The following is a 26996-nucleotide window of genomic DNA, read 5'->3' as shown; positions in this document are numbered from 1 at the left end:
CTGAGGTTCCGATCCTTTCAGAACCAGAGACGACTCATGGCCTGACAGGGTTGTCACATAGTGCACCATCAGGATCAACACATATCACATGTGGACTATGAGGGCCAACACACATTCCTCCAAACGAGTCGTGTTATGATGAATCTCGTAGGCTATCCAGCAAAATAGATGTTCGCATTTTTCCGTTGCTATCGTTGCCATCTGTTGCTATCGTCACTTCAGCACGCTATCGCACCTGGTTGTTGAAGCACTTCTCCACGTTGAGGACAACCGCGTCGCTCACCACCTCGCCCGAGTCCAGCACGAAGAACACCAGCAGCTTGAACTGCGGGCTCATGTTCGGCGTCACTGACAGCGTCAGGTTCGAGATGGACACCTGGCCCGATTGCAGGATCTGGCCGCGCGTCATCACCTGCCGAACGCGGGGTCATGGACATGACGTCACGTGACACCCATCTCGGCGCGTTTTAAGCGATTCACAAACACGAGAGAGTGTGTGGGAGAGAGAGAGAGGGGGAGAAAGAGAGAGAAAGAGAGAGAGGGAGAGAGGGTGAGACGGAGAGGAAGAGACAGACAGAGACAGACAGAGAGAGAGAGAGAGAGAGAGAGAGAGAGAGAGAGAGAGAGAGAGAGAGAGAGAGAGAGAAGAGAGAGAGAGAGAGAGAGAGAGAGAGAGAGAGAGAGAGAGAGAGAGAGAGAGAGAGAGAGAGAGAGGAATGGCATGGAGGCTAACCTCCTGTCTCAGCGAGTGCTGTCCCGCAAAGAAATTCTTCAACGCAAGAACTGCTAACCATCTGAAAATGTCTTTGCTCAGTTCCGCCATCACAACTGCCAATGATGTTAGTGTCGTACCTGATACACCATTGGCGGCACGTCTCTCCAATGACGTCAGCAGCTGGACGGTGACGTCACCGCGGCATGGCAGTTCGTCGGGCAGCAGGTGGGCGTCGATGGTTAGGTAGGAGTTGGAGGGGGAGACGAAAGCCACGAGTTCGCGGCTGAGAGCTCTGCCGCCGTGGCGCCCGGTCAGCTGCTGCGGATACACCACACGCGACCTGTGAGGCTTGTTTTTTCTCTGCCATGTTCTTGTGTCCGTCACGCCTTCACCGTCGAAGCAAATCTGTTATCGTGCAGTTAATCGGTGCTTCGCCCAAATAGAATGACTATGAAGTCACCAAAACGAGCTCCGATTCAACATCATAGCGACACCAGTAGTCCACCAGTTGCGCTGTAAGTCGTTGCGAGGTATTCTTACGTTCACCAGGCAGTGCGAATAAGTCATGACCACTGTCCCAGATGTACTGATATTAGTTCCAACGTACGCGTGCTTGTTCTGGACACGGTCACCGCACTTGGCCACTCGCAACGTCATCAACACTGACCACTGACGTACTACCCCGCCACTGTCTCTGATGTCATCTAGCTGACTCTTACGTCCATGTTGACTCTGACTGACTCTGACCTATGATGTCATTAATCTGACGAAGGTTGTCATTGCAATGGCTCTGCGGTGCGCCGCAATGGTTTTGACATCACTGCATTAACTCTGTTGTCACCTACCCTTGGTTCCGACGTAAACACAACTTGTTGCCCCTCGCCACGCTGACTACGGGTCCAAACCAAACCCTCAGGTCATTCACTGATCCCATTCAGACTGTCTCCTGGTGCTCGGTCATCCCCGAAGTCACCGAAATGACCATGACTTCGCAGAAGTGGCCCTGTTGTTGAAGTCCCTCTCGTTGTACAATCATCCCTGTCTCTGACATCACTACTCTAACGGTGCCGCTAGACTTATATCGCCAACAGCCATAACACGGCCATCGACTTCAGTAATGCCACACTGATTCTCACATAAAGGTCATGACATTAAAAAACTGGTTCCCGACTTTAGGTAGACTGACCATGACATCACTCGGCGGACCCTGACACCAACGCAAAAGTGTCCCCAGAGCAACGCTAACGTCGCGACCCCAAGTGCACTCACTGACTCCGATGCATGATGCTGGCCCTGACGTCACACCCATAAACCTGTGGTCACCACACTGACTATGACGTCACACCTTACTAACCCTGACGTCAACACTGTCCACGAGCGGCGCTTGCTGGCGGGATGAAGTAAGACGACGCTGCCCTGGCTGTCAGTGATGAAGTCGCGGCACTGGATGGCCATCGAGAGCCGCTGCGGAGGCTCCGTCTCCCAGATCAGCGGCGTGTAGCCGAACTTGGTTCGCACGCGCTCCGAGTGCTGTCCGGCAGGGCGGGTGAGACGGGTTAGGGTCAGTCAAGTCGGCCAGGTAAGGTCAGAGCAAGTCCAGCCTTGTCGAGTCAGGTGCGGGTTGGATGGGACACGTCAGTGTCACGACACACGACAGCTAGAGTTTAGCAGCGTGGGGCATCGGGGGTCAAACAAAACAGTGTAGGAGGTGCAAGATAGGCAAACATAAAGATGTGTTAAGGTCAAGGTCAAGGTGTGGCAGACCAGGTCGACATTAGCCACGTTCGGCCGGTCCTGAATAGGGGGGGACCGAAAACGTGAAGAGAGGAAAAGCGGTGAAATGTTGCTTGAGTCGGGTCGAGGCTAAGTAGAGCAAAGGTTTTAGGGCAGGAAGGTTTGCAATAGGGCAAGACAAAGCAGAGAAGGTGTCGTGCAGGGCACGGCGGGTTATGGCGGGCGTGGCTGGGCAGGGCAAGACAAGAGAGAACTGGTGACCGTAAGTGAGGAAGATGTAAAGCGATGTCAGGGTCATGAAGATCATTTTACTAGGTCAGATGTGATCGTCCCATAGAGGCCTGGTCAGGTCACAGCAGCTCAGAACAGGACGGTGTGCAGATCACAGCAGCTCAGCACGTGACGGTGTGGGGCATATCTGGATAGTTCAAATGGACCTGATCAGGAGACATTTGAAATGACAGGCTTCCCCAGCCTTATTTATGCTTATTGCGGCCGATAGCGCTGGAACGCAATAAAAAACGCCGCCTGAACAAAGACCACATGTGTCAAGGTGAAAGCCAAAAAAGAGCATCTTCTCGGTCTTTATCCAATCACTGGTGTTTATCCCTAGTCGACATATCCTTTTATAGGCGAGAAAAAAGCAATCGGCAGGAGTCCTCGGCGGGTCCACCCCGTTCTGTCTGGAATGGCATGTCACACTGCGTGAAACACATATCCGATATACGATCTCCTACATATCCGGTCCCCTACATATCCAATGTTCTACATATCCGATCCCCTCAATATCCGATCTTCTGCATATCTGATCTCCTACATATTCGATCTCCTACATCTCTGTTTGGACAAATGGTGGGAAGATTCCATGAAGCGCCTTGGTATCGCCTGCCGGCTCCGTGGTCCCGTCCCAATGTCTCGCGACCCTATGTCATGCTCCCGCTGTCCCGCACCGTCGTCCTCAGTCTCCGTGCCACGGTCCCTATGTCCAGTGCCGTCTTCCCTCGCCTCCGTGTCACGCTCCCGCTGTCCCGCGCCGTCGTCCCTAGCCTCGGTGCTATGGTCCCTATGTCCAGTGCCGTCGTCCCTCGTCTCTGTGCCATAGTCCCGCTGTCCAGTGCCGTCCGTCCCTCGCCTCCGTGTCATAGTCCATGTCAGTGCCGTTGTCCCTCGCCTCCGTGTCATGTCCCGCTGTCCAGTGCCGTTGTCCCTCGCCTCCGTGCCATGGTCCGCTGTCCAGTGCCGTCGTCCCTCGCCTCCGTGTCATAGTCTCATTGTCTGCCGTTGTCCCTAGCCTCCGTGTCATGTCCCGCCCAGTCCGTGCCTCGTCTCCCTGCATGGTCCCGCTGTCCAGTGCCGTTGTCCCTCGCCCGTGTCAGCTCCCGCTGTCCCGCGCCGTCGTCCCTCACCCCTGTCATGCTCCCGCTGTCCAGTGCGTTGTCCCTCGCCTCCGTGCCATGGTCCCGTGTCCAGTGCCGTTGTCCCTCGCCTCCGTGTCATGGTCCCGCTGTCCAGTGCCGTTGTTTCTCGCCTCCATGTCATAGTCTCACTGTCCAGTGCCGTTGTCCCTCGCCTCCGTGCCATAGTCCCGCTGTCCAGTGCCGTTGTCTCTCGCCTCCGTGTCATGGTCCGTAGTTCCGTGCTATTACGATACACAAGTGTGCATGACAAAAATTAGTTGGATGACAAAAAGGTGTGCAAAAAGCAACTAGTTCAGCAGTGCATCAGACACATTCTGTCACAGACAATCAAGCTTCGGTCGTAAAGTCAGCCAAGTTGACCCGCAAGCGGCAACACAACAACACCACACTCACACGGCGGCTTTTCTCCTTGTACTTGGCTTCGAAGCAGATCTCCACGATTTTTTCAGCGAAAGGCGAGCCATCCCTCTCTTTGACGTGGACTGAATAGCGCGATCCATTTCGTTTGCACCGTCGCAATGCTCTAAGCATTGCATGCTGTTCGCCAGCAAGTCATATCCAATATGCTTCGCATTGCGTATTTAATACCATCGACCTCGAAATATTTGCTGAAATGTTATGGCACTCCGAGGAAATATTTGTATTTGCCATGCGGTGAGCAGTTCGCGGCATCTGACGCGCATAGAGCAGCTTTCCTTCCATACGCGAAATCAATTTGACCTTGGTAGATGTATTCGAATATTACATCTTCTTTCACAATCCGTTGTAGCGTGCAACGCGCAGTGTCATGAGTCTGTATTTACATGAATAATTACAGTATATGTCGCTGAAATGTAAAGCCCGTGAGGCCTGACCACTCTGAACCCGAGAGCATGATTCCATAAATATTTGGCTGTCTAAGCATAAGCATTGGTAATTACGACGACCACCATCAGAGCTGCACTGACATCCAAGCGATAGCTCAACCACCCCACCCCACCCCCTCCCCCATCAACACAGGTCCATCGAGGATCTGGCAGCATGACTCATGGCCTTCGTCACGCGCTCCGCAAAAACCAAACTGACCCGGCCGTAGTAGGGCAGGCCGGGCTTGATGAACGCTGTGCGTTGTCCGGAACGGAGGCCGAGACGGTTCTGGAGATGTCTCTGTGCACTGGTCTCATCTCTGATTGGCTGAGACCCGTGCCAAACTCCTCCACATGACGTTCATGCTGAGCTGAGGTCGAGCGGGTCACACAAAAGATATTGAACTGACAGTATAAGGTGCACGTGTACCATGTCAGAGGTGGGCATTAATTACCACCAGGAAAGTTGCCGTCCAAAGATGAATTGTGTCCTATCAATGTGCAATCCAACGAAAACTATCACGCTTGCTAGAAAGGAATCGCTATCCTAAGAAGGAAAGACTAACTATACTTAACGATAGTTGGCACAGTCAAACGTCGCTCAGGTGCATGCATTTATATGGCACAGCACGGCTAAGGATAACAACAAAATCCGTAGGCACACAGCAACACAGCACTGAGGGTATTGCGTTTGAGAACTGCTTGACCATTTTTTAAAATATCATTCTAGAACAACAGCCACCCGGACAGACATCTACTGGATGGTCACAGGCATTTATAAACGCGGGGCCAAACAGACCCTACGCTACTCTTACCCTACCAAACTTCTGATCAGTCCCACACTATTTCAGGCCTCCTAAACCCTAGCCCTGTAGAGAAGGGGAGGGTCGATGCGACCCTCTGAGGTTCTCTGAGGATATCTCTCCCGTGGGTCGTGCACCGGATTTCTGTCTGTGTGTGTGTGTGTTAGGGTGTATGTGTGTGTGTGTGTGTGTGTGTGTGGTGGTGTTGTGGTGTGTGTGTGTGTGTGTGTGTGTGTGTGTGTGTGTTGTGTGTGTGTGTGTGTGTGTGTGTGTCACACTCACAATGTGCCCCAAGCAGCACAAATGCAAGATTACTTACGGTCGACACCAAAGCGAGCGAACAGGTTCATCCATAATCAGATCAGAACGATGCACAGCCTGTCTCCGTCCGTCTGTAAAAACAGAAACACTGCAACGTGTCTCGTCTGTTTGTATCGGTCTCTAAGGTATCGAGAAGGTATTGATTATATATATATATATATATATATATATATATATATATATATATATATATATATATCACTACAAAGGGATTGAGCAGCAAAACATCGCGCGGGCGCAGTTCTGGTTTTGTTTTCTGGATCACACCTGACAGAGTCGCACCCCACCGTCTGACGCCGGCGTTGGGTTAATGACACACCCCAAAGCGTCACGGCCGTGATCGCTTAACTCTGACGCCACGTCAAGAGGTCACTGACACTTGTAAGGGGTGTCACGGCCTGAGACTGTCACTGACTCACCGAGAGAGTGTCACTGACTCACCGAGAGAGTGTCGCTGACTCACCGAGAGAGTGTCGCTGACTCACCGAGAGAGTGTCGCCGACTTTGACGCGTTCGTTTGGGTTGGAACCGTCCGTGACAGACATCGTTACGGTGGCTCCAATCAACGGCTGACCAAAGGTGTACCTGCGTTAAGCAAGGTCAGCGTTTGTCATCTCGTAAAGTTTATGCAACGCATTCCTGGTGGATCATATGCGTGGAGAAACGGAGCCAGATGTATTTCCATTCGGTGGAACAGGTCATCAGCTTTAGCTAAATCAGCGGAACATACCGTCACCAAATACATTCGAAACCCATGTGCAAGCATTCTGCAAGCACAAACTTATTTTCCAAAAATGTTCCAGACTCCCCGACTCCAAACTCCCAGACCAGCGAGCTTCAGATTGAGCGGGCGGATTTTCCGGCTTCCAGCACCTAGCACCACTGTGCAGAGCCGCACAGCGGTAGAGAAGTAAACCTGAGTCTCGTCGACACGTAAGGAGAGCGCAGCGGTTGTCTTGCGGCACAGCTTGGCTGCAGTGCAAATGACAAAACTCTTCTCCGGATACCCGGCGTTGTCATCACGGCGAGCGTGGCGATTCCATCACACTCGCAGAGAACCGTGTTGACGTATTTCGGAGGGCTTCGTCCACCGAATTTTACGTTCAGATATTTCTGACCAATGTCGGCCATTATAGGTCACAGCCACGAAGTATGGTTGTGACCTGAGGTCACAGGGGTGCACATAGGGGACTGTTTTTTTGTCCTCATTTGCTTCAACTGTTTTGACGGTAAATCTGACCAGAGGCCTCTCCCGATGCTTAATATGTACGTTGTTCACACCCATTTGCGCGAGGACTATTTGGCGTGACACGTGTAATTTGGCAGGAGACGCGTAATTTGGCGGGTCCCGTGTGGCGGGAGCGAGTGCACCGACCTGACGGCTGTAATCATGTGTGGCGGGAGCGGGCGCACAGGCCTGACGGCTGTAATCATGTGTGGCGGGAGCGAGTGCACAGGCCTGACGGCTGTAATCATGCGTGGCAGGAGCGAGCGCACGGACCTGACGGCTGTAATCATGTGTGGCGGGAGCGGGCGCACCGACCTGACGGCTGTAATCATGTGTGGCGGGAGCGGGCGCAGCGACCTGACGGCTGTAATCATGTGTGGCGGGAGCGGGCGCACAGGCCTGACGGCTGTAATCATGTGTGGCGGGAGCGGCGCACCGACCTAACGGCTGTAATCATGTGTGGCGGGAACGAGCGCACAGACCTGACGGCTGTAATATACCGCACATAGGGGCGCACATAGGGGACTACAGAATACAAAAACAAAGTAGGCGAAAGGGGCCGCAGATGCGTGTTGCACATGGTGTGCTTCGTCAACGGAATCCATTGACATTTATTCTCAACGTTTTATTTTATTGACTCACCAGATGAAAGGCCACTATGATTAGGAATCCTTTCTGGACACACATATGAATCTGAATCTGAATCTTATTCGCTGTGCACTGCTTCGCCAGCCCTAATCAGTTCATGGGGCTCACTCTGAAATGCTGACAAATATGACACTATGACGCTATGACACTTACCGGTGGTAAAGGTTAGTTTCATCGCGTACAGAAGATTATTAGATTGCATGCTCCTTTTTTGGTGGCATGATCAATGCAGGCTGGCGGGCCCATGCTCCGTGCGTTCGTCGCGAATATTGGTCGTCATTACAGGCGAGCTTGGCCGCTACCACGGACTGAACGAGGTATATTATGAAGTTACAGCCTGAGAGGCTCATGCTGCAGCTGGCTTGTTGCAGCTCATGTTGTAACATGTCTCACGTCGTGCCCGCATGCCCTATGTCAAACGACGTTGGGATGAAGGTGACATTGGGCGGCCGTGTTATGGTACTGCATGGAGTGCTAGTTCCCTCGGTCTAAGTTATCCCCTCGACCAGATCCTACTAACACAGCACCTGAGGCAGTTGGAGAACGGCTACGCAACACATTGAACGTGTTTTTCAAGGCAGGGGTAATTTCGTCCCGTTCTCCTGTTTTTCTCAAACAAGATCAGCTAAACAATTTCAGCAATCCGTTTTCAATTGACTTATGAACAAGAACACGACAGTCGAATATTCTCTGCACCTGAACATAAAAACTTTTCACTCCAGGCGAACTACTAAAGGCTGATAAATAATCTAGAGGCTCGGTTACGTCTCTCTAGTATTCCACCTCCATGTTAGAACAATCTGTGGAAGAAAATCAACGGCATGCATTCACCCGAACTATCTTATAGTAAATGTTTTCAAGCAAGCTTTGTTTTCCCCACGTTTGGTCCAGCATCCGAATGTTCGTGACACAATACTGCTTTAGCCTCCTAATCTGCCTCGATTCCTGCTGATGATTGGCCATGAAAACGTGTCAATGTTTTTGATACTAAACCTTTCCCTCTGTGGTTCCCGGCAAGCCTATTTCAACGTGGTGACTCATCAATTTGTAACTACTTGATATAACTACTCTGTAACGACATGTTTCAGCACTAGTGGGAGCAAAGATGGCAGTGAGCGAACGGATTCACTCCGCAATATCAGCTATTCAGGGTCTGCTATTCCGACCAGCACTCGATGGCTTACCAGATTATAACGCCACCACCGGGGAGTTGCTGCATTATGGTACCGCTCATTACCGCGGCTCTTCCTGGCATGCGTCGCTTCTGATACTGCCTCGTATTGGTATAACATCGCCGTGGCCAGGCGTGCAGACTTAGGGGGGGTGGAGCGTGGGGGAGTCAAGGGAGTAGTGGTCCCACTAACCGTCCACCATTGGCCATACGGTCATTGTCTAGAGAGAAATGATAAATTTTTTAGCTCACCTCTAACTTGAGAGGCTTTCTATAGCCCCTGCCCGCGGCTAAGTCGGCGTCCCGCTAGACACCTGTTCACCAGGCTAGCAAGCTATGTGGGTCCACGTCCCAGAAGTAGCGCTCGTTTGTGCATTTTGTCAAAGACGACTCGCTAACGACTGACCGTAAAGACACGATTGCACGCGGCGGCGGTGATGTGGCGTTTTACGATGCCTCGAATTTCATAGCAATAATCTGATGGACGCCGTTGGTCTGGTGGAGTCAAGATCTTTGTGAAGAGCTTACTTAGCATAGGCCCTGATCCATCAGTCATTTATAGGACGCGTTCAGGCAGAGTTGTTCAGACTAGACAATGGAAAATATCTCATTAGGGAATCCACTCCAATGCTAGGCAACAGCACCTCGAAGCTTACATTCACGTGACTCGATGCGATGGAAAAAGTATCGATGTTGAGCTCGTATGACATCAAACCTGTAACGCTTCTTACTGCACTGGACTTAAAAGGCGTTGCAGCAGCGATAGGTGGCGGTGCGTGCAATCAATGTTGCAGCACGACGCTCCCTAGTCATTACGAATTGGGTAAACCTGATAAAACCCGGTAAAACGGAAATTGCATGGAATTGGAAAATCTGTAGACTGTGGCCGGTTGGTGAAATGTCTTCCGCCAATGAGAGCTCGCAAGGAACTGTAATGCTTTCTACGCTTTGGCTAAGCCTTTTAGTCTTGCTGTTGCGAATCACTTCATCAGCTAGCGCACAAGCATCAATCAGGCATGGCTTACTTGGCGCAGACGTCGACGGTGATGGTTTTGTCCCCCTCAGGCACGTAGGTTGGGTTCTTGACCTTGACCTCGAATGTAGGCAGCACATACTCCTCTACAACGAAACCCTTACTTTCGGGACCGTCATTTGTCTTCGCGTGGATAGTCCATCTGCCCTGAAAGTCAATCACAAAGTGTACCCAAATGCCCCCAGCAGTGCTGGAGGGCATTCAGCCAGCTTTATTGTCTTGGGAACGTATGCTTTTCGAGCGATGTGCCAATGCACCTTGATAAGATGGAAGCATGTGGTTTGATGGCTTTGTCAGGGACGGCCCATCGGTCAGAGTGTGACCTCACCGGGGTGAGGGTAAGACTGCACCAGGGCGAACCCTCGCTCTTCAAGTAACCTCACCGGGGCGAGGGGAAGACTGCACCAGGGCGAACCCTCGCTCTCCAAGTGACCTCACCAGAAGCGAATCTTCTTCTAGAGGATGATTTCACCGGAGGCAGGGGACCGGCAGGGCTAGGCTATAACTGCACCCGAGCGACCACTTGACCTTCATGTGACCTCACCATGGGTGGCTCCTCGGTCAGCTGCATCTCCAGCTGGATCAGGCCTCCGCTGGTCTTGATGTCCCTCCACTGGGCGATGCGGATGTTGTCTGGGCTGGTCACCCACACCTCAGGAACCTGAGGAGCAGTGGCCGATTCGGAAGCAAAAAATCCGATGCATAGTTTGCACTGATCCTTACAACGAAACAGATGCGCTCCTTTTCAGTATACGAACAGAGTAAAAACACTTTAGAACCTAACGGAAGCTCCACATGAAGCTCCGGTTTATCAGCACATGGAGCTCCCGCTCACCAGCACATGGAGTTCGCGTTTATTAGCACATAGAGCTGCCGTTTATCAGCACCAGTCACCACTAAGTAAGCTTGATAAGGACTTCGGCAGGTCTTCACCTCCACCTGCCTGCGTCCCGTAATGATAATCACAGCCATCCAATAACGACCAGTGGACATAGCTAACCGGCTGTTTTGAAAAAATAAATTTCACTCATAGCGTTCGGCAGTGAACTAATCCGAGGATGTACAGCTCACGTTTTCGATGATCGGCGTGAGGTCATATCTCAGGGCCATGACACGGATCAGGACTTTATCCCCAGGACGGTATCGGGGTTTGTCTGTCTGGATCAGCGTCACCAGCGTGAAGGCCTTGATGGTCACCTGAAACGCGGTACAGCAGGACGGTGAAGGCGCATATACGATTAGCAGGAAGCCTGCCGGAAGAATGAGAATGCTTCTCACCGAATATTTTTGCGCTGGCCAAAACTCCTTGACCAGAATTACTGCATGGCTAAAACTTGTTTGTAGGTAGATGACTTGATATAACGGGATAATAGACAGTTCCTTCAAAATATTAAAGCAACCCTTGAAAGCGCCCTGCAGCACAATGCTTTTGCTGCCTCAACACGAGGTCCGACCTGGAAGGCATTCCGACACAAATTCACTTCTGCAGAGCAGTCCAGAAATTCAAAGACCATGCGAAGTTCGCATGGCATGCAGCTTCAAACAAACGCACAATCAACAAAGCTGCAGCAGAGTTTCCGTTGTGAATGTCAATAGTGCGTAATTCGGTGAGGGACATTTTGGTAGTTGTCTGATTCATTAATTGCTTAATGGTCCACACATTAGCGCGACACTGTGAACGTTTTGCAGCTGATGGCCTGTACAGTCACAGCTCGATGGTCTGTACAGTCAAAGCTCGATGGCCTGTACAGTCACAGCTGATGGCCTGTACAGTCACAGCTCAATGGCCTGTGCAGTCACAGCTGATGGCCAGTACAGTCACAGCTCGATGGCCAGTACAGTCACAGCTGATGGCCTGTACAGTCACAGCTGATGGCCTGTACAGTCACAGCTGATGGCCTGTACAGTCACAGCTGATGGCCAGTACAGTCACAGCTCGATGGCCAGTACAGTCACAGCTGATGGCCTATACAGTCACAGCTCGATGGCCTGTACAGTCACAGCTCGATGGCCCGTACAGTCACAGCTGATGGCTTGTACAGTCACAGCTGATGGCCGGTACAGTCACAGCTGATGGCCCGTACAGTCACAGCTGATGGCCCGTACAGTCACAGCTGATGGCCTGTACAGTCACAGCTGATGGCCTGTACAGTCACAGCTGATGGCGTGTACAGTCACAGCTCGCTGAGTGTTCTGCTGCGCCAGTGTGCCGACGCCCGACCTCGGCATGACCTTGCCGATGTCAGAGGGGCTGGCCTGTGTGCAGGCCCATCTGTTGCATTGGTCTCATATTGAGCACTTGAGATGCAAGCTGTCGGTGTCACGGTAGCCAGCTCTCGTTCAGTGCCAGCTGTACTGGCGTAGTGTATTGTCTCACAAAGCCGGTGCCTTGTTGTAACCAGGCGTAACCGAGCAACGTTCATTACACTGAAAGCCGTTGTCAGTGCCGGGATAGCTGCACAAATCGTTGTCAGGTCTGTGATACATGGGGGCTGATGCATCTCGGCTGGTGCCAACACGGGACAAGCGCAGGATTTGTACAGATTTCGCCCCTCCGCTCCGTGTCCGTGGTGTCAGCCCGGGCAGTTGGGCATGGCGTCGTGTCCGTCTGCGAGCCTCGGTTCCGCAGATGGTTGATGTGGCTGTCAGTGTGGATGACAGGTGCATGGTTCGGGCCCGTTCCCCTGGAACTATCGAGGAGATAACAGCGACTGGTGAGTGATGGCCGCAGGCTTAACGCTGTACCAACCAGCGACCAGCGACCAGCGACCAGCGCCCGCCGCACCAGCGACCAGCGGCCAGCGGCCAGCGGCCAGCGCCCGCCGCACTAGCAACAAAAGACCAGCGACCAGCAACCGCCCCACCGGCGACCAGCAACTAGCGCCCGCCGCACCAGCGACCAGCGGCCAGCGACCAGCGACCAGCGCCCTTCGCACAAACGACCAGCGGCCAGCGACCAGCGCCCGCCGCACGGGCGCCCGCCGCGGTGGCTTCACGAGCATGGCCGGTGTTTAGATATACCGTTTGGCCGGTGCCATGTCGGAGGGCACGGTCTGACTTCATGCCATGGGAGCAGTCACCTGATTCTCGGGGACCTGATGATCAGGAAAGCCTTTGCTATCCTGCATGCGCGCTGAACAATTAAAACTCAGTCGTGTTTTAAGGAGATATATCGGTGACTCGCAGTTTTTCACTCTGGTTCGTGCTTGTTGACAATCCCTGCCGATCTCCACAAAGCGGATGCATGATTCACATCCGGCTCTATGGATGAGGTTGAGAAGGTGGTGCCTCCCCACATGGTCGAGTTTCCTAAGAACCTCGCTCGGCACGCTGTCCGGTCCCGGGCCCCTACCACTCATGATCTTCTCCAGGGCCAACTGAACTGCAGCTCTGCATGGCTTAAGGGGAACATGTGTTTTACACGCACGCATGGTCGCGCACGTTCTCTGTTGCTGCAACAACACGTTGCCGGTGCACCCAGCACCCGCAGTCTGATCATTTTGTCGGAACCTTGTTCTGCGCCATGCGTGCGATTCTGACATACTCTTGGTATAGCGAACTGGCTTTCTCGCAGTTCGGAAACGTGGCCGCGTGCGCCGCCGGTACCATCCCCCACCCCCTCCAACTGCTCCCTGACTTCGATGCGACAGTGGGTCAAACCCCCAGAGATACTACACTTCGACTAAACCTGGGACTAGTGACAGTTCTTGACATGGGCAGCCTTTCTCAAATGACCTCGCGAAATTGCGTCTCTGGGCTAGATTCTATTTGATCTGCCTTGCAATATTTGAGAAATGTCAAGCCCGATCACACAGCGTTAACGGAAATGTTTTGAGACCATCAGAGTGCAGTTGGAAAGGCTGGCCGTTGTTGCAGCTGCAAATGTGTGCTTCCGTGGCCAGCTGTGCCGAGATGTCGACCTACCAAGGCCCGAGGTCATAGCCGAGTTGACGTGACAACTCCATAAACTCTGAAGCATGGCTCACGAGGTCTACGGTCTTCTCTTGATAGATCAGGTGGGCACACCACTAATATGAGCTCGTAATTAAATTATGGGCATGACTTGCCATTTCCTCGACGCTCATGCGAAATAAGTTTCGACATGCGAAGTGAATATTGCATATTTACATCCTTGCATCTTGTATACGAACCGTCGCCAGATCTGATAATCTGAGCCCGGTGGCACTGGAGACCTTGAGAAGCATGTGACCAAGTCCAGCGGACGCCGTGCGCGGCACGGCCAGGTCAAAACAGTGGTCGCCATCAGCTGTGGACGACGGGAGTGTCAGGGCGATAGCCAATCAAAGGGGCCGATCGGCAACCGAGCCAATCAGATCGTCAGATGTGAGTTGATGACAGGCAATCAGGATAGTGATGGTAAAATAGCAACAGCCAATCAGGGTGACAGTAGAAAGCGACGACCAGCACAAGAATAAGATTTCAGTTGTTCAGAAGGCAAATGGCAACCACTGTCGCAAAAGCCAAGTCCAGGATGTGATATTTCGAGGAGTCCGTAATACAGATTTGTAGCTGGCAAACAGGAGAGCAATTAAAGCGCTCCTAAGCGATTTTGATGACGAAGCACCGTTTTACGCATGTCGCGAATGGGATAGCTCTAAGGTCCTCTTAAGTGATCCCCACCGTGTACCCGAAGTAGGTACGCCTTGAAAGCTCACCGCCCACAGTGTCCGGTATTCTCTCCACCAGCGTCGACCAGGGGAGGCCCCCGGCATCGCCCCAGGCGGTGAGGTGCACGTTTCGCCTCGGCCCGGGCGCGTTGAAGAGCGTGATGCAGATACGGTGACTGGTGCCCGCCCGCAGCACCTTGGACGACGTTAAGACGAAGCCGCTGTGGAAGGGGATGACGTTACCGATGAGACGCACAGGACGCCTGGAAGGTCCTCTACCACAACTGGGCCGGCTGAAGCTTAGGACGAACGGAACATCTGGCAAAAATCGACGCGTCAACACAAACGGCATCTAGCCAGGCAATTTTTCCGATAGATCTAATGAGAGGAATGGAAAATTACATCAGCCAGATCATTGAAATGATTGCAACTCGCGGACTTTGTTGCTTTCGTTCAAGTTTGCTTCCTTTTTACAACCCTGGTCACGGTCATCTCTGCCCATCCGACGCGCCGTCGTCAGCTTGCAGCGTTCGCGCCGCTCCCTGTTTAGTCTCCAGGCGGATTTGTCCGTCAATATTTACACGCTTGAGGCACACTTTATTCAGGTATATCTGCCCACATTTCATTACATAAAAGCTGCCATTTTCGGCACGGCGGGCTGCTCCGGGGTCGTTGCCATCTAGACCAGAGCACAGGCGACCGGACCGCATTGATTACATTTGGAAGAGTAATCAATGCGATCCAAGTACGCAACATGACCGCTGAAGATGTGTTGCTCAGACTGGTGCTGGCATGAGTCTAAACAGCCTGCTCGGGCCCTCCCGAACGCTTCATGATCCCACGCATTCCACAGATGATGAAAGGCAAAATGATACCGTCGAAAATTCACAACAATCTTGGCTTTTCACTATGGCGCATCAAGACCATTGCGCATTGTCATACGTGGTCCGTGGCAGTTTGTGGTACAACGCATCGAAACCAAGACCGCATCAGGCACGCGGTACTCCAAGCTACGATTGGATTTGATGCCTCGGTTGTAACAGACATGACCGAATTAACAGAGGAAGGGGCAGACGCATAGCTACATACAGATATGGAGACAGGCACAGCGATAGATGCAGAGACAGATACAGGGAGAGATACAGATATAGAAACATATACAGAGATGGATATAAATACGGACACCGAGGCAAATACGGATACAGATACAGATACAGATACGGAAGCAGGGACAGGTATAGGAACAGAGACAATGGCTGCGGCAGGCACAGGGGCAGAGGGCGGGCGCAGGGACAGGGACAGGGACAGGGGCAGGTACAGGGTTATGGGCAGGGCAGGGACGCAGGCAAAGACCGGGACATTGTCAGAGCAGTTCACCACGCTCAAACTTCCTGCGCAAGCATCAACAGCCTGCGACCACCAACAATCATCAGCCCTGTGGCGATGCCTTAAGCGCGTTAATCTGAAATTGAGGGGTGCCTATGGGCCTGTCTGCTGTTTGCGCGTCCTGATGAACCGGTACGCTCTGAGCGCGCCTGGTGCTTGGCGTATTGGGCTTTAATCGATGGGAGAGTCGCAGCTCGACTTTCGTTTCTCATCTGAGCCCGAGAAACGCCCATAAATGATTATTCAGAAGTGGTGGTCCGGGCGTATCTGAATTCAAGTTTTCCGAGCGGAGCGTTCTTAGCAAGAATCTCCCAATCACGAGATCCTTAGCAGCCCACTTCACGGCCCAGCGGCCTGTCTGGGGAGGTTGCATCGCGGTGAAGACCTGACCTGGCTGACACCAGTTCAAAGCAGAGCATCGCGATGGACAGCAGGATTTGTTTTTCGAAACTCCATTTTTTTTGTCTCGCTTCGCACGGCCGCCGTGGCAGGAAACAGCCCATCTCAGTGTGATTTGACAGGCAAAGTCCACAAACGAAATCAGCGCAGAATGATCTAGGAGACTTTGGAGGTAGAGTCATGTGTAAGTACGACTTCGGTGCAGTCATAAGCTGGGTAGAGTCACGGGTTGGTTGGGTGATGGGAGCAGTCAGGGGCTGGGTGGAATCATAGGTTGTGCACTGTCCGGTAGAGGGACTGAGTAGAGCGACGGTCTTCTTAGGTAGAGTCCCAAACAGGATGGTAAGTGGCATACGGCGCTGAATCTGGCGTATCCATAGCAATATAGGTACGGCGCATACCGCGAAACAGCGCGTTGCGTAGGCGTTTGAGGTACCGGACGCCTACGGAACCATGATTGAAGTATAAAACGGACAGTGGCGTAGACAGCCGAAGTCGGATCATAGGCGATGGAGCAGGGATCTTACCCGCCTCTCTATGGAACAGAAATCCTGCCCACCTCTTTGTGGAGCAGAGATCCTGCCCGCATCTCTGTTGAACAGAAAGCTGCAGTCGGATCATAGGCGGCGGAACGTGGGCGCTGACAGGCTCTTCAAGGAACTGTATTTTTTGCCGATCGAAGTAAGCATCAGATCATGAAATAAGCTCACTTACAGCTTTTGGGATACGTTCAAGTCGAAAAGACCGCTCTAGATAACACAATTTCCATGGCAACCAAATATGTTCCGGAATGTGTCATAGTTTGATTGCGTCATAGTACCTTGCACAAAAAACGAGGGGGGTTTAGGTCTTAAGAAGGGCATGGTTCTGAACTGCACCGAATGATCTTTAAGACGGCCATTTCAGTTCCAAACCCCATGCAAATGTGGAACACTCAGCAATGGGCGCATGTACATTCAGCAGTACCAGTCTGCGCAACATCGGCTTACTGTTTAGCTGTCCTCAATGCACCAGCCGCCGCCACGCATGTCAACAGCAGCACCGCCCACGCCTTCATCACGATCCTCGGGAAGCCGCCCGACCGACGACTGACCAAGCCGGCCACGTTCCGAAGCCGACCGGAGCGGTGGCCGCAGCGGAGGTGGAGGCGCCACCGTCGCCCGGCCGCGGCCCCGAGACCACGTCTGGGATGCGTGGAACGCGCTCTGGTGGCGACGAGCGAAGCTGTTGCTATGGGGACCCTGCAATCACTGACAACCCTGCAGCTAGGACCGGTGCCCCCCCCCCCCCCCCCCCACGGGACATATCGTCTGCACCGCTTCCGACCGCCAGCTCCCCGGGGCCCTGAGCTTGCAAGTGCGGGCGGGTCCCCTGGGGACCGGTCGGGGTGCGGGAACCTGGAGACAGAATTTCTTTGACGACTGAAGATAAAGGATAGGAATTAGCGCCGAAAGACCCCGGAGCCTCCAAGCTGCTTGTGCTGATGTGAGTTGTAGGGATTTGTGCTAGCTAGACGACCTTTACTTGGCTGAGCTCCTATCTGGAGTTCCGGTGAATTAGAGTGCCCGATTGTTTTTCTTCTTACGAACAAGTTGTCTCCGTTGCGTTCGGAAGCGTCGACCAGCAGCAGATAGGATGACCTTTCCAATGTCCTTTCCACCCAGCAACTAACAGCGAAGGGGGGAGCGTCATGGTCGATTGGTTAGCACCTTCGGCTCCCACGTTACGTCCGAGTTCAGGCCTAAGTTGTGCCACGTCACCGGGCGTTAACATGGCCTCTGCAGTTGCTGGTACTCCATAACAGGGCCCCCATAAAGGTCTGGGCGTTCTCCATCTTATGCGACCTGGCAAGCCCAGTTGTTGATTTCCAGAACGATGATGCCTGGTTTCATGTGGATAAACAAACCGTTTAAAGGTCAACTCGGAGAAACATTATCGCTGGCACTTGTTCATGTCTCTTTGACACCCTCCCACAAACAGCCACACCTCAAATTAAACCAGCACCCCCCATCCAGCGCATCACCACCCTCTCAAAGGTGGTCACATCCTAGACCATCCTACAGCCCACCACATTCTACGCAGCGCATCATCTTCTTCACCAAAACAAAAAATTGAGTCGTTGAACATGCATTACAGTAACGGGATTGCGAGTACGGAATGCTAGCAATCAAGTATGCCTAGCGCAGAGACAGGTGAAAGTTCCTCGACAGCAAAATTTACGTTTTAGGGCTGTTTATCTCTTTGTCGCTGAACTGGAACTGTGGTATGAATTAACGTCGCTGCACCGATGAAATCACTCCGTTACCCGGTGTTGTCTTCTCATCAAACCGTGCAGCAGAGAAATTCGCGTACCAACGTTACGTGAAGCAATGTTAGATTTGTAAACCTCCACGGTAGTAAATAAAATGTCGCTTGGCACAAAAGGGCTTCCATGAAACCGCTGAATCAGTGGCGTCAGTTTAAAGTTCATGTTGCGGGGAAAAAAGCACCTAAGCTTAAGGTGGAAGAATAAAAGTCGCACTACAAAATGCTTTAACGACGTGTTGTGTCATCTCCCATATCAGGAAATAGTTTTGAATTGCTGGGTCAAGTCAATCCATTGTATCCTCCATGATAACGCCATTACGAGGAACGAGCAAATATGATGGTTGTGTGTGATTGCCAGCTTTTTCTTACATTCTTATTATATTCAAGCCAGCTTAACATTAGGGTGAGGGGGTCAGAACTGTCATAAAAGAATACAAATCAACACCTGTGATTTAAACGCAGCTATGTTTTAATTTACTCAATCCGTGCAGAGCCCGGGACACCGGGGATTCGAAAAATGTCTCGAAGCAAGGACACCAGGGGTTCTTCATCTTTGAGTGAAAAATCTTCGTCCGCTGGCAAACATTCTTTCACGGCAAACAATCCATACTAGGCCTGCGGTAGGTGATAGTTTCTTCATAGATCTCGTCCGAGACGGCACATAGATTTCGGCTGAGACTCTACATTGACCTCGTCTGAGACGCTACATCGATATTGTCTGAGAAGTTACATCGATCTCGTTTGAGACGCTCCATCAATCTCTTCTGGAACGTTACATCGATCTTGTCTGAAACGCCAAATTCATCTCGTCTGAAACGCTGCATCGACCTCATCTGAGATGTCACATCGCGAAAACGATGCCCGACTGATATGCCTGACGACAAATCATTCGGTAAGGAAATGACGGCATTGAATACAGTGGCACACGACGGGTTTGAACAGAAGGATAGAGAATCCAAAGGTGCGTGCCAACTGAAAATTTGATGCAAGAAATACCAATTTGTCATCGTTGCCCTTCCTAGCTTTTGCAGGGTCGCAGGACACCAGGAATGCGGCCTTCTGGCTACACCACTGTAAACGCGACCGACTTCCCTTCTCCTCATGTTGGGCTCAGGGCGCGTGATGGACCGCACTGGCGCATGAACACAACAGTTGACTTGCCGCTACCCCGACTTTTACGACCGGGCTGTTCTGCCTGGCAAATAGCTCTTCTGAATTTCCTAATGTAGAATCAGACCGTGTAGCACGAGTACATACGCCAGTGACATTCTGCCGTCGCGCACAATAAGCAACGCAACACGTGAACCGGACGCATACGTCTGTTGGAGCCTTCCCGTACTCCAGCTGGCATTAGCGTTGAGCTGGACAAGGAAATGATTCTGAGGGACGCTCACGCAGCGAAATGGCGGTAACGAGCACCAACGAATCAATGATTCAGCGGGTTGCGAACGGAACAATGTGAACGACACTCGATGTGGTTGCTGCTGCATTTGCCACACTGTCTTCACCACCCTCGCCAAACAGCTGAGTCTTCTGTTTCCGAGCGTGCCCCGGGGCGACCGCCGAGGCGACTCTGCTCCTGACGGGCGTGACGTGCGCTGTGACGTCACCAGCGCGGTCTGACGTGTGCCGGCCGTGGTCAGGTGCGGCGGCTCCGTCCGGAGGAACCAACGGTGGTTCGCTGATTTCGATCCGGCCTGCCACCAGCCATGATGGCTACGAAGCTGTGGCGGTCTGCTGGGGTGATTTCGATCCGGAGTGCCACCAGCTGTGATCGTCTGCTGGGGCGATTTCCACCCCGACTGCCACCAGCCGTGATGGCTGCGAAGCTGCGGTGGTCAGCTGGGGCGATTTCGACCCGGTCTGCCACCAGCGTGATGACTGCGAAGCTGTGGTGGTCTGCTTGGGCGATTTCGACCCGGAGTGTCACCAGCCGTGACGGCTGCGAAGCATCAGACGGCCGTGCAAGCGGCGGGCGCGCTGTATTAACTCCGATATCAGTAGGAGCTTTGTTGAATATATGATGGAGTAAGTGTAGCAGGGATATTAACTCAGAACAGAATGGATCCCACACAACAGAACAGGCCTGGAATGAGCGTGGGTGCGAACGATCGGTGGCAGCCATGCCGACCGGCATCACCAGCAGCGACTTTACAGTTGGACCCACTAAAGGTGTTTGCATTGAGCCATGAGAAGGCAGCTGTACAGGCCGCGGTCAGGTCCGATCACTGGGCGCCTGAGCTGTTTGACAGCTACATATCATGTGCCGACCTGACGCCAGGCCAGTTTGATGTACATTTATGTTGCTCTGTTACCAGCGACGGTGAAAACTCTCTTTTGAAACCTTGGTCCGGTGGGGAAGCATAGTTTAATGAAGCGATGTCAACTTCACGCGTCGTGCTCAATGCTAACGAATAGTGCACTTTATGTTTGGCGTCAGTGTGTTCGGTGTTACAGTGGGCCAAGGCTCCCAGAAAACACCGCTGTGACGGTGAATATTTTCTTTGATTTAGCTTTAACGAACTCTTTACGCCACTGGGTGTCGGATCAGCTGGTGACGTGTGACAGCTGACGACATGTGACTTCACCTGCCACCGAATGGTCCTTGGCGTGCATTTATCCACATGCTCTTTTGACATGCCTGTAAACCTGCCTCATGGTCGAAGCACACTGAAGCGTCCATAAACCGTCAACGAGCGAACAAACTGTACTAAGAGTCAGCTCCCAGCTGCCCGTCGTCTGCCCTTATGTGTCTTCCAGCTGCCCCTCTTTTGATCTGGTGTGACTTCCAGCAGCACATCTTTTGCTCTTATGTGTCGGAAGCCTGGTGTATGCCCGTATTGGGCTTAGGCTGCCTCCAATTTTTCACAGTTTTATAAGGCGTTTTGAGCCATCTGTTGGTATTAAGTGTTTGAGTGGGTGTCAAAACCGGACTATTAACGAATGTTGACCTCGTAGCTTGTCGAGTGCCTGAATAGACGAGCAGTCTTTTTCAATATAGGTTTTAGGATCATAAGCTGAATGCAACTCAATCGTTCTGCATCCTCTGGCTTAGCCGTGGAGCTGAGCAAAGTGTCCCTGTCTTACAACTAAACGAATGGATTTCCTGGTGGCGTCTTTCAGAACAAAAAAACAGAAAGCTGTACCACAAAACACTAGTTTCCATATACACATCGCTTCCACACTGGGCTGCAAATGCGAGGGCATGTTGCAGTCTACAAATTTACATTTAATTGGACAGCAAGTGAGTCATCCTAGCGACTGAAATCTGCCAATTCACCCCACTGCAAAATCCACATCAAAAGTAACTCAGAGTCGTTGTAAAATTCGAGGGCCACACGAGAACTTGTGGCATGCCACTGTTGCAGGACAATCCTGACAGGTAACAAGCACCACACCATGTAATAACATTGGGCGAAGAATACCAAACCAGCGCAATATGTGGCCTAGTGTAGTGGTGACGTTAACATATAGGCGTTAAACAAGCATCCTATTATGGGTTATCCTACTGGGTTTAACTTCCTTGGTCAACAGGCAAGGGAAAACAGAGAGGTGCTGACATGAACATGGTCAGCAGCCGTGAGGGCGGCGGAAAGTTTTGTCACTGTCACATGGCATGTTAATTGTGACACACAATGAACATATGGCTTCTGGGACAAATCTGACACGTTCATTTCACTGCGAGCCACGTTACCGAGTTTATTCCATTCCCTGAGCATGCATTTCACAAGTCATTGTCACGGCATCAACAGACAGTTATGGATGTCTGGGGACTGCTAAATCCTGCCTGGGTACGATATGTTTTAGATCAACAGCGGTTTTTTTTTTAAACAGTGGCAGTTGCTCTGTAAAAGTTTGTTGGGAATGTGAAGACGCGGTGCATTACATTTTTACAACAAACTTTGCTTTCAGCTTTTCGTTATCCAGGATTTCAACTTTGATGTTTCAGTTAAACAACACATCGGAAGTATATATTGAGAACATCGTACACAAATCTGAAAAAGTTGGCTGCAAATCCTGCTTAGATGCACCAGTGTCCGTTTTAGCATTAGTCTAGTGCACAAACAAGCATAAAAGGAACATTTAGGAATAGTTTGCAATATTTGCATTAAAAAAACAGTGCCACATCACAACTTCATATTTCAAGGTCATGCAGTAACACAAACGCGTTCGCACGAATGCGCGATTGCTGAGTAAACACGTGAAGGCAAAGCAAATTCACGATTGCAAGGTCAGTGCATGCCTGTCATGACAGCAAATGGCATGATTGGCAGGAAGCACATATTTGTTCCAATATACACGAAGAGAATACGCTTGTATTTAAAGCCAGCTCTACAACTGGTCGCAGACTTTGTTAAACATTATTAAATTCTTCTTTCTGTGAACATCTTGTATTTCTACATCATGTTAGGTGACGGTCATGTAGACGACATCATGTCTGTTGTCTTCCGTCGTTGTTGATGCAACTTGGATATATGGATCGTAGAATCGACGTCCAACCAAATATTCATAACTGTCAGGGTACAGTTACGTTCACTACAACACATGAGTGCATGATTTGTTGCTGTTCTCCATGGAACGTGCTGAAATCACAAAGCTCCAAACAATTTCAAACCGGAAGTTCAATACGCTTTGATCTGAAATATCATATATCTAAGACATTCTAAATGAGTTTGGTGTGAACTTGAGCTCTGTATTCATCTGGAGTGTTGAAACTGATGAAAGGCATTCACATTAACAACGAACATCAGGCATTTATCAAAACGCAAAACAATCTTCTCGACAATCATTCAGAACTCCGGCACACAGTTATGAATGTTATCACTTGACGACTTGGTGATGATTGGCCGACATACACCCATTAAGAAGAAAAAGAAAAGGGGCTTTGCCGCTTACAAAGAAGCGGCAAAGTCCCGATCTGTTTTGCAGACAGTACCCCGATATCAACTCCATGAATACAGATCCTTTGCAAGCGGATGTGCTTTAAGATATATCCTGTGTGCCAGACTCATGAATGTGCTGATATGCGTCCCCGCTGCCTGGTAAATACATTATTAACTGCAGTGGCTTGCTGAACACCTTGGCTGTTTCTCGGAAAGAACTAGCGTAAAGAGAAATTACTGTTACAATACCTTTTACAACCAAGAACTTCACAGGCCGTCGCCCACAAACCGTTGCTGTTTGTAACAATACACCTGATGGAAGATATAGGTGTCGCTAATCAAGAGCGTGCGCCTACATGCAATCTATATCAAGATAAGCAGTACGCATGCAACAAATTTGATTGCATCCTCAGGCTGACTAGGCCATACCTCGGCGTACAGTGTCTTGCTGGTCAGACTGATGCCCTGTTCCAGGCAGGTGAAGCCTCTATCCACACTGCTGCTGTTGTCGGTCCCGATGGCGAGCATGACGAACGCCGTCAGGGCAGGTGGACCGCCCCGCTCTGCGCCGCCCTGGCGAGCGGACATGTCGGCGTTATGTTGACATCTCTGTGTCAGACCGCTCGCCAATGTTGACAACATACGTGATATTTTTCACTGCCACACTGAATACGATCTGCCGGTGATAAATATCGTGATTCGGGCTGGTGATTTCAGCGCAGTGCCTATGAAAGCTGTGCAAAGCATTTAAGCTAAATAAATAAAAGATTATTTAAAATAAATGTAATAACATAATAAAGAACATGAAATGAGGAAAGGAAGTAATAAATAACAAAGAAAGCATTCGGGAAAGACAAGGCCAACCTAGGAGGATAAAGCATAGTATAGTTAGATCATGTATGGAGCCCGACTTTACTCTACTGCTGCTGCAGCACCTGTTTATCAGCGATATTGGCCAGCTTCTAGTCTGAGTCAGCACCGGTCTGTCAGCGATATTGGCCAGCTTTTAGTCTGAGCAATGACACGAGGCGGTGCATTTTGTTCAGGGGTTCAGGGGATATATATAGTCAACCAGTGGAGGAAAGCAGTCCCTGATCTGTTGCTGCTTCGTCATTCCGTTCTCACTCGTGTCGGCTAACGTCTCGCAAGGGCGTGATAAACGCAGCAGTGGGGTTATGCTGAACTGGCTGGCCAAGGCTCTTCAGAGTTGAAGACGTAAGAGCATCTCATACCAAGGTCATTCAACGCACTTCAAGCATCTCTGATCGCAGTCCAGCACGGCACTGATTAGGGCTTAGACTGCCGCTGATGTGATGTGATGGTGTTCCATCTAAAACAGATACATCAGTACACGAATACCGAGACCGGAGCATACATCAGTGTCCCCGGGAGTGTGATCGATTCTTCTCACGCTGGTATCATGACGAGTGCTGCACGATGCCGCTCGTACCATGACGAGTGCTGCACAATGACGCTGGTACCATGACGAGTGGTGCACAATGACGCTGGTACCGTGACGAGTGCTGCACAATGACGCTGGTACCGTGACGAGTGCTGCACAATGACGCTGGTACCATGACAAGTGCTACACAATGACGCTCGCACCATGACAAGTGGTGCACAATGACGCTGGTATCGTGACGAGTGGTGCACAATGACGCGGGTACCGTGACGAGTGCTGCACAATGACGCTGGTACCGTGACGAGTGCTGCACAATGACGCTGGTACCGTGACGAGTGCTGCACAATGACGCTGGTACCGTGACGAGTGCTGCACAATGACGCTGGTACCATGACAAGTGCTACACAATGACGCTCGCACCATGACAAGTGGTGCACAATGACGCTGGTATCGTGACGAGTGCTGCACAATGACGCTGGTACCGTGACGAGTGCTGCACAATGACGCGGGTACCGTGACGAGTGGTGCACAATGACGCGGGTACCGTGACGAGTGCTGCACAATGACGCTGGTACCGTGACGAGTGCTGCACAATGACGCTGGTACCGTGACGAGTGCTGCACAATGACGCTGGTACCATGACAAGTGCTACACAATGACGCTCGCACCATGACAAGTGGTGCACAATGACGCTGGTATCGTGACGAGTGGTGCACAATGACGCGGGTACCGTGACGAGTGCTACACAATGACGCTCGCACCATGACAAGTGGTGCACAATGACGCTGGTATCGTGACGAGTGGTGCACAATGACGCGGGTACCGTGACGAGTGCTGCACAATGACGCTGGTACCGTGACGAGTGCTGCACAATGACGCTGGTACCGTGACGAGTGCTGCACAATAACGCTGGCACCATGACGAGTGCTACGCAATGACGCTCGTACCATGACAAGTGCTGCACGATGACGCTAGTACCAAGATGAGCGATGCACAATGACGCACAAATTGCTGACATGCCATCACCGACAACATGACTAGTACTGGCCAGTCAATAGGTGGTTGCATACGTGTGAGTGCACTTGACTAGTGATTGGCAGGCGCAGGCTGCCAACTGTCATGTAAATAGCCGTCTAGTCCACGCTCTATGCTGTATTACTAATGGGTCCGGGTCATCAGTGTCAGACCGAATGTGCTAGCCTAGACTTGAGACCTGAGAGAGCTGCCTGGTAACAGGTTACAGGAGAGATATTGTTGCTGCACTGCATTTTCTAGGTTCAAACTTCAAGCTTGGTTCTAGGCTATTCGTACCTTTTTCCATGACATGACATAAATCAATGCGTGAATATATATATATATATATATATATATATATATATATATGTATATATATATATGCATATATGTGCATCAGTCATATGATTCCTGAGTCATAAAACAAAAGCAACAAATCAGAACTGAATGGGATCTTTGATAATGCAAGCCGCGTGAGTCATGAGTAAAAATATTCAGTCCATGCAATGAGTCCGAACTGAGGTAAAAAAAGAACGCTTTTGAGTTATAAACTGCATCAGATCTCAGAAACTGTGAGTTGGTCCTAAGCTGGCCAAAAAAGATGTGTCGAACACAAGTCTGGAAACTGGGAAGGCTTTAGGTCTTAAGGACAGTGCTGTGATCTGCACCGAATGATCTTCAAGATGGCTATTTCAGTTCAAACCCCCTAGAGATATAGAACATACCGTCAGTGTCCTAGAATTGCAGACTTTGGATGTAAAGCAACACCGTATGAGGAGGAATTTTTCACTCCTTTTCCGCATATTTTACGCGAATTTTTCACTCCTGTCTGACATTGTCTAATCGCACATGCCGAACCCCTATTTCCCTTTCTGGGATCTTCAGATGTCATCCAAAACCGAGCTCATTTGAAACCACCAAGCATAAACGAGGCTCCGCAGAACCTGGACACCAATGGCTGTCCTGCCTCACCTACATCTGGATCATGTCTATGTATGCACAGAGCAAGGGCGCCAGGTACCTCCAGGCCCAAGAGCCTCAGCGACCCCAGCCGCTTCCAC

The 26996-nt window shown here is 51.2% G+C and overlaps 1 protein-coding gene across 1 annotated transcript; it reads right to left on the bottom strand.

Annotated features, from left to right (window-relative positions):
- Positions 1 to 1026: 1026 nt before the first annotated feature.
- On the bottom strand, positions 1027 to 17455 carry LOC119101025 (ovostatin). Its single transcript, XM_037224271.1, has 10 exons — positions 17319 to 17455; positions 14593 to 14765; positions 14068 to 14183; positions 10988 to 11113; positions 10461 to 10577; positions 9909 to 10063; positions 6322 to 6421; positions 5054 to 5083; positions 2070 to 2245; positions 1027 to 1033 (listed from the first exon to the last, which is right to left on the bottom strand). The coding sequence occupies exons 1-10, from the start codon at positions 17384 to 17386 to the stop codon at positions 1027 to 1029; spliced, it is 1068 nt and encodes a 355-aa protein (XP_037080166.1). The 5' UTR covers positions 17387 to 17455.
- Between the last annotated feature and the right edge of the window lie 9541 nt (positions 17456 to 26996).

Source organism: Pollicipes pollicipes, unplaced genomic scaffold (genome assembly GCF_011947565.3).
Source record: "Pollicipes pollicipes isolate AB1234 unplaced genomic scaffold, Ppol_2.1 Scaffold_2555;HRSCAF=2994_pilon_pilon_pilon, whole genome shotgun sequence".
NCBI classification, from domain to species: Eukaryota; Metazoa; Arthropoda; class Thecostraca; order Pollicipedomorpha; family Pollicipedidae; genus Pollicipes; species Pollicipes pollicipes.
The sequence above is the reverse complement of the archived record's forward strand: the minus strand, read 5'-3'. Positions and strand labels throughout refer to the sequence as shown.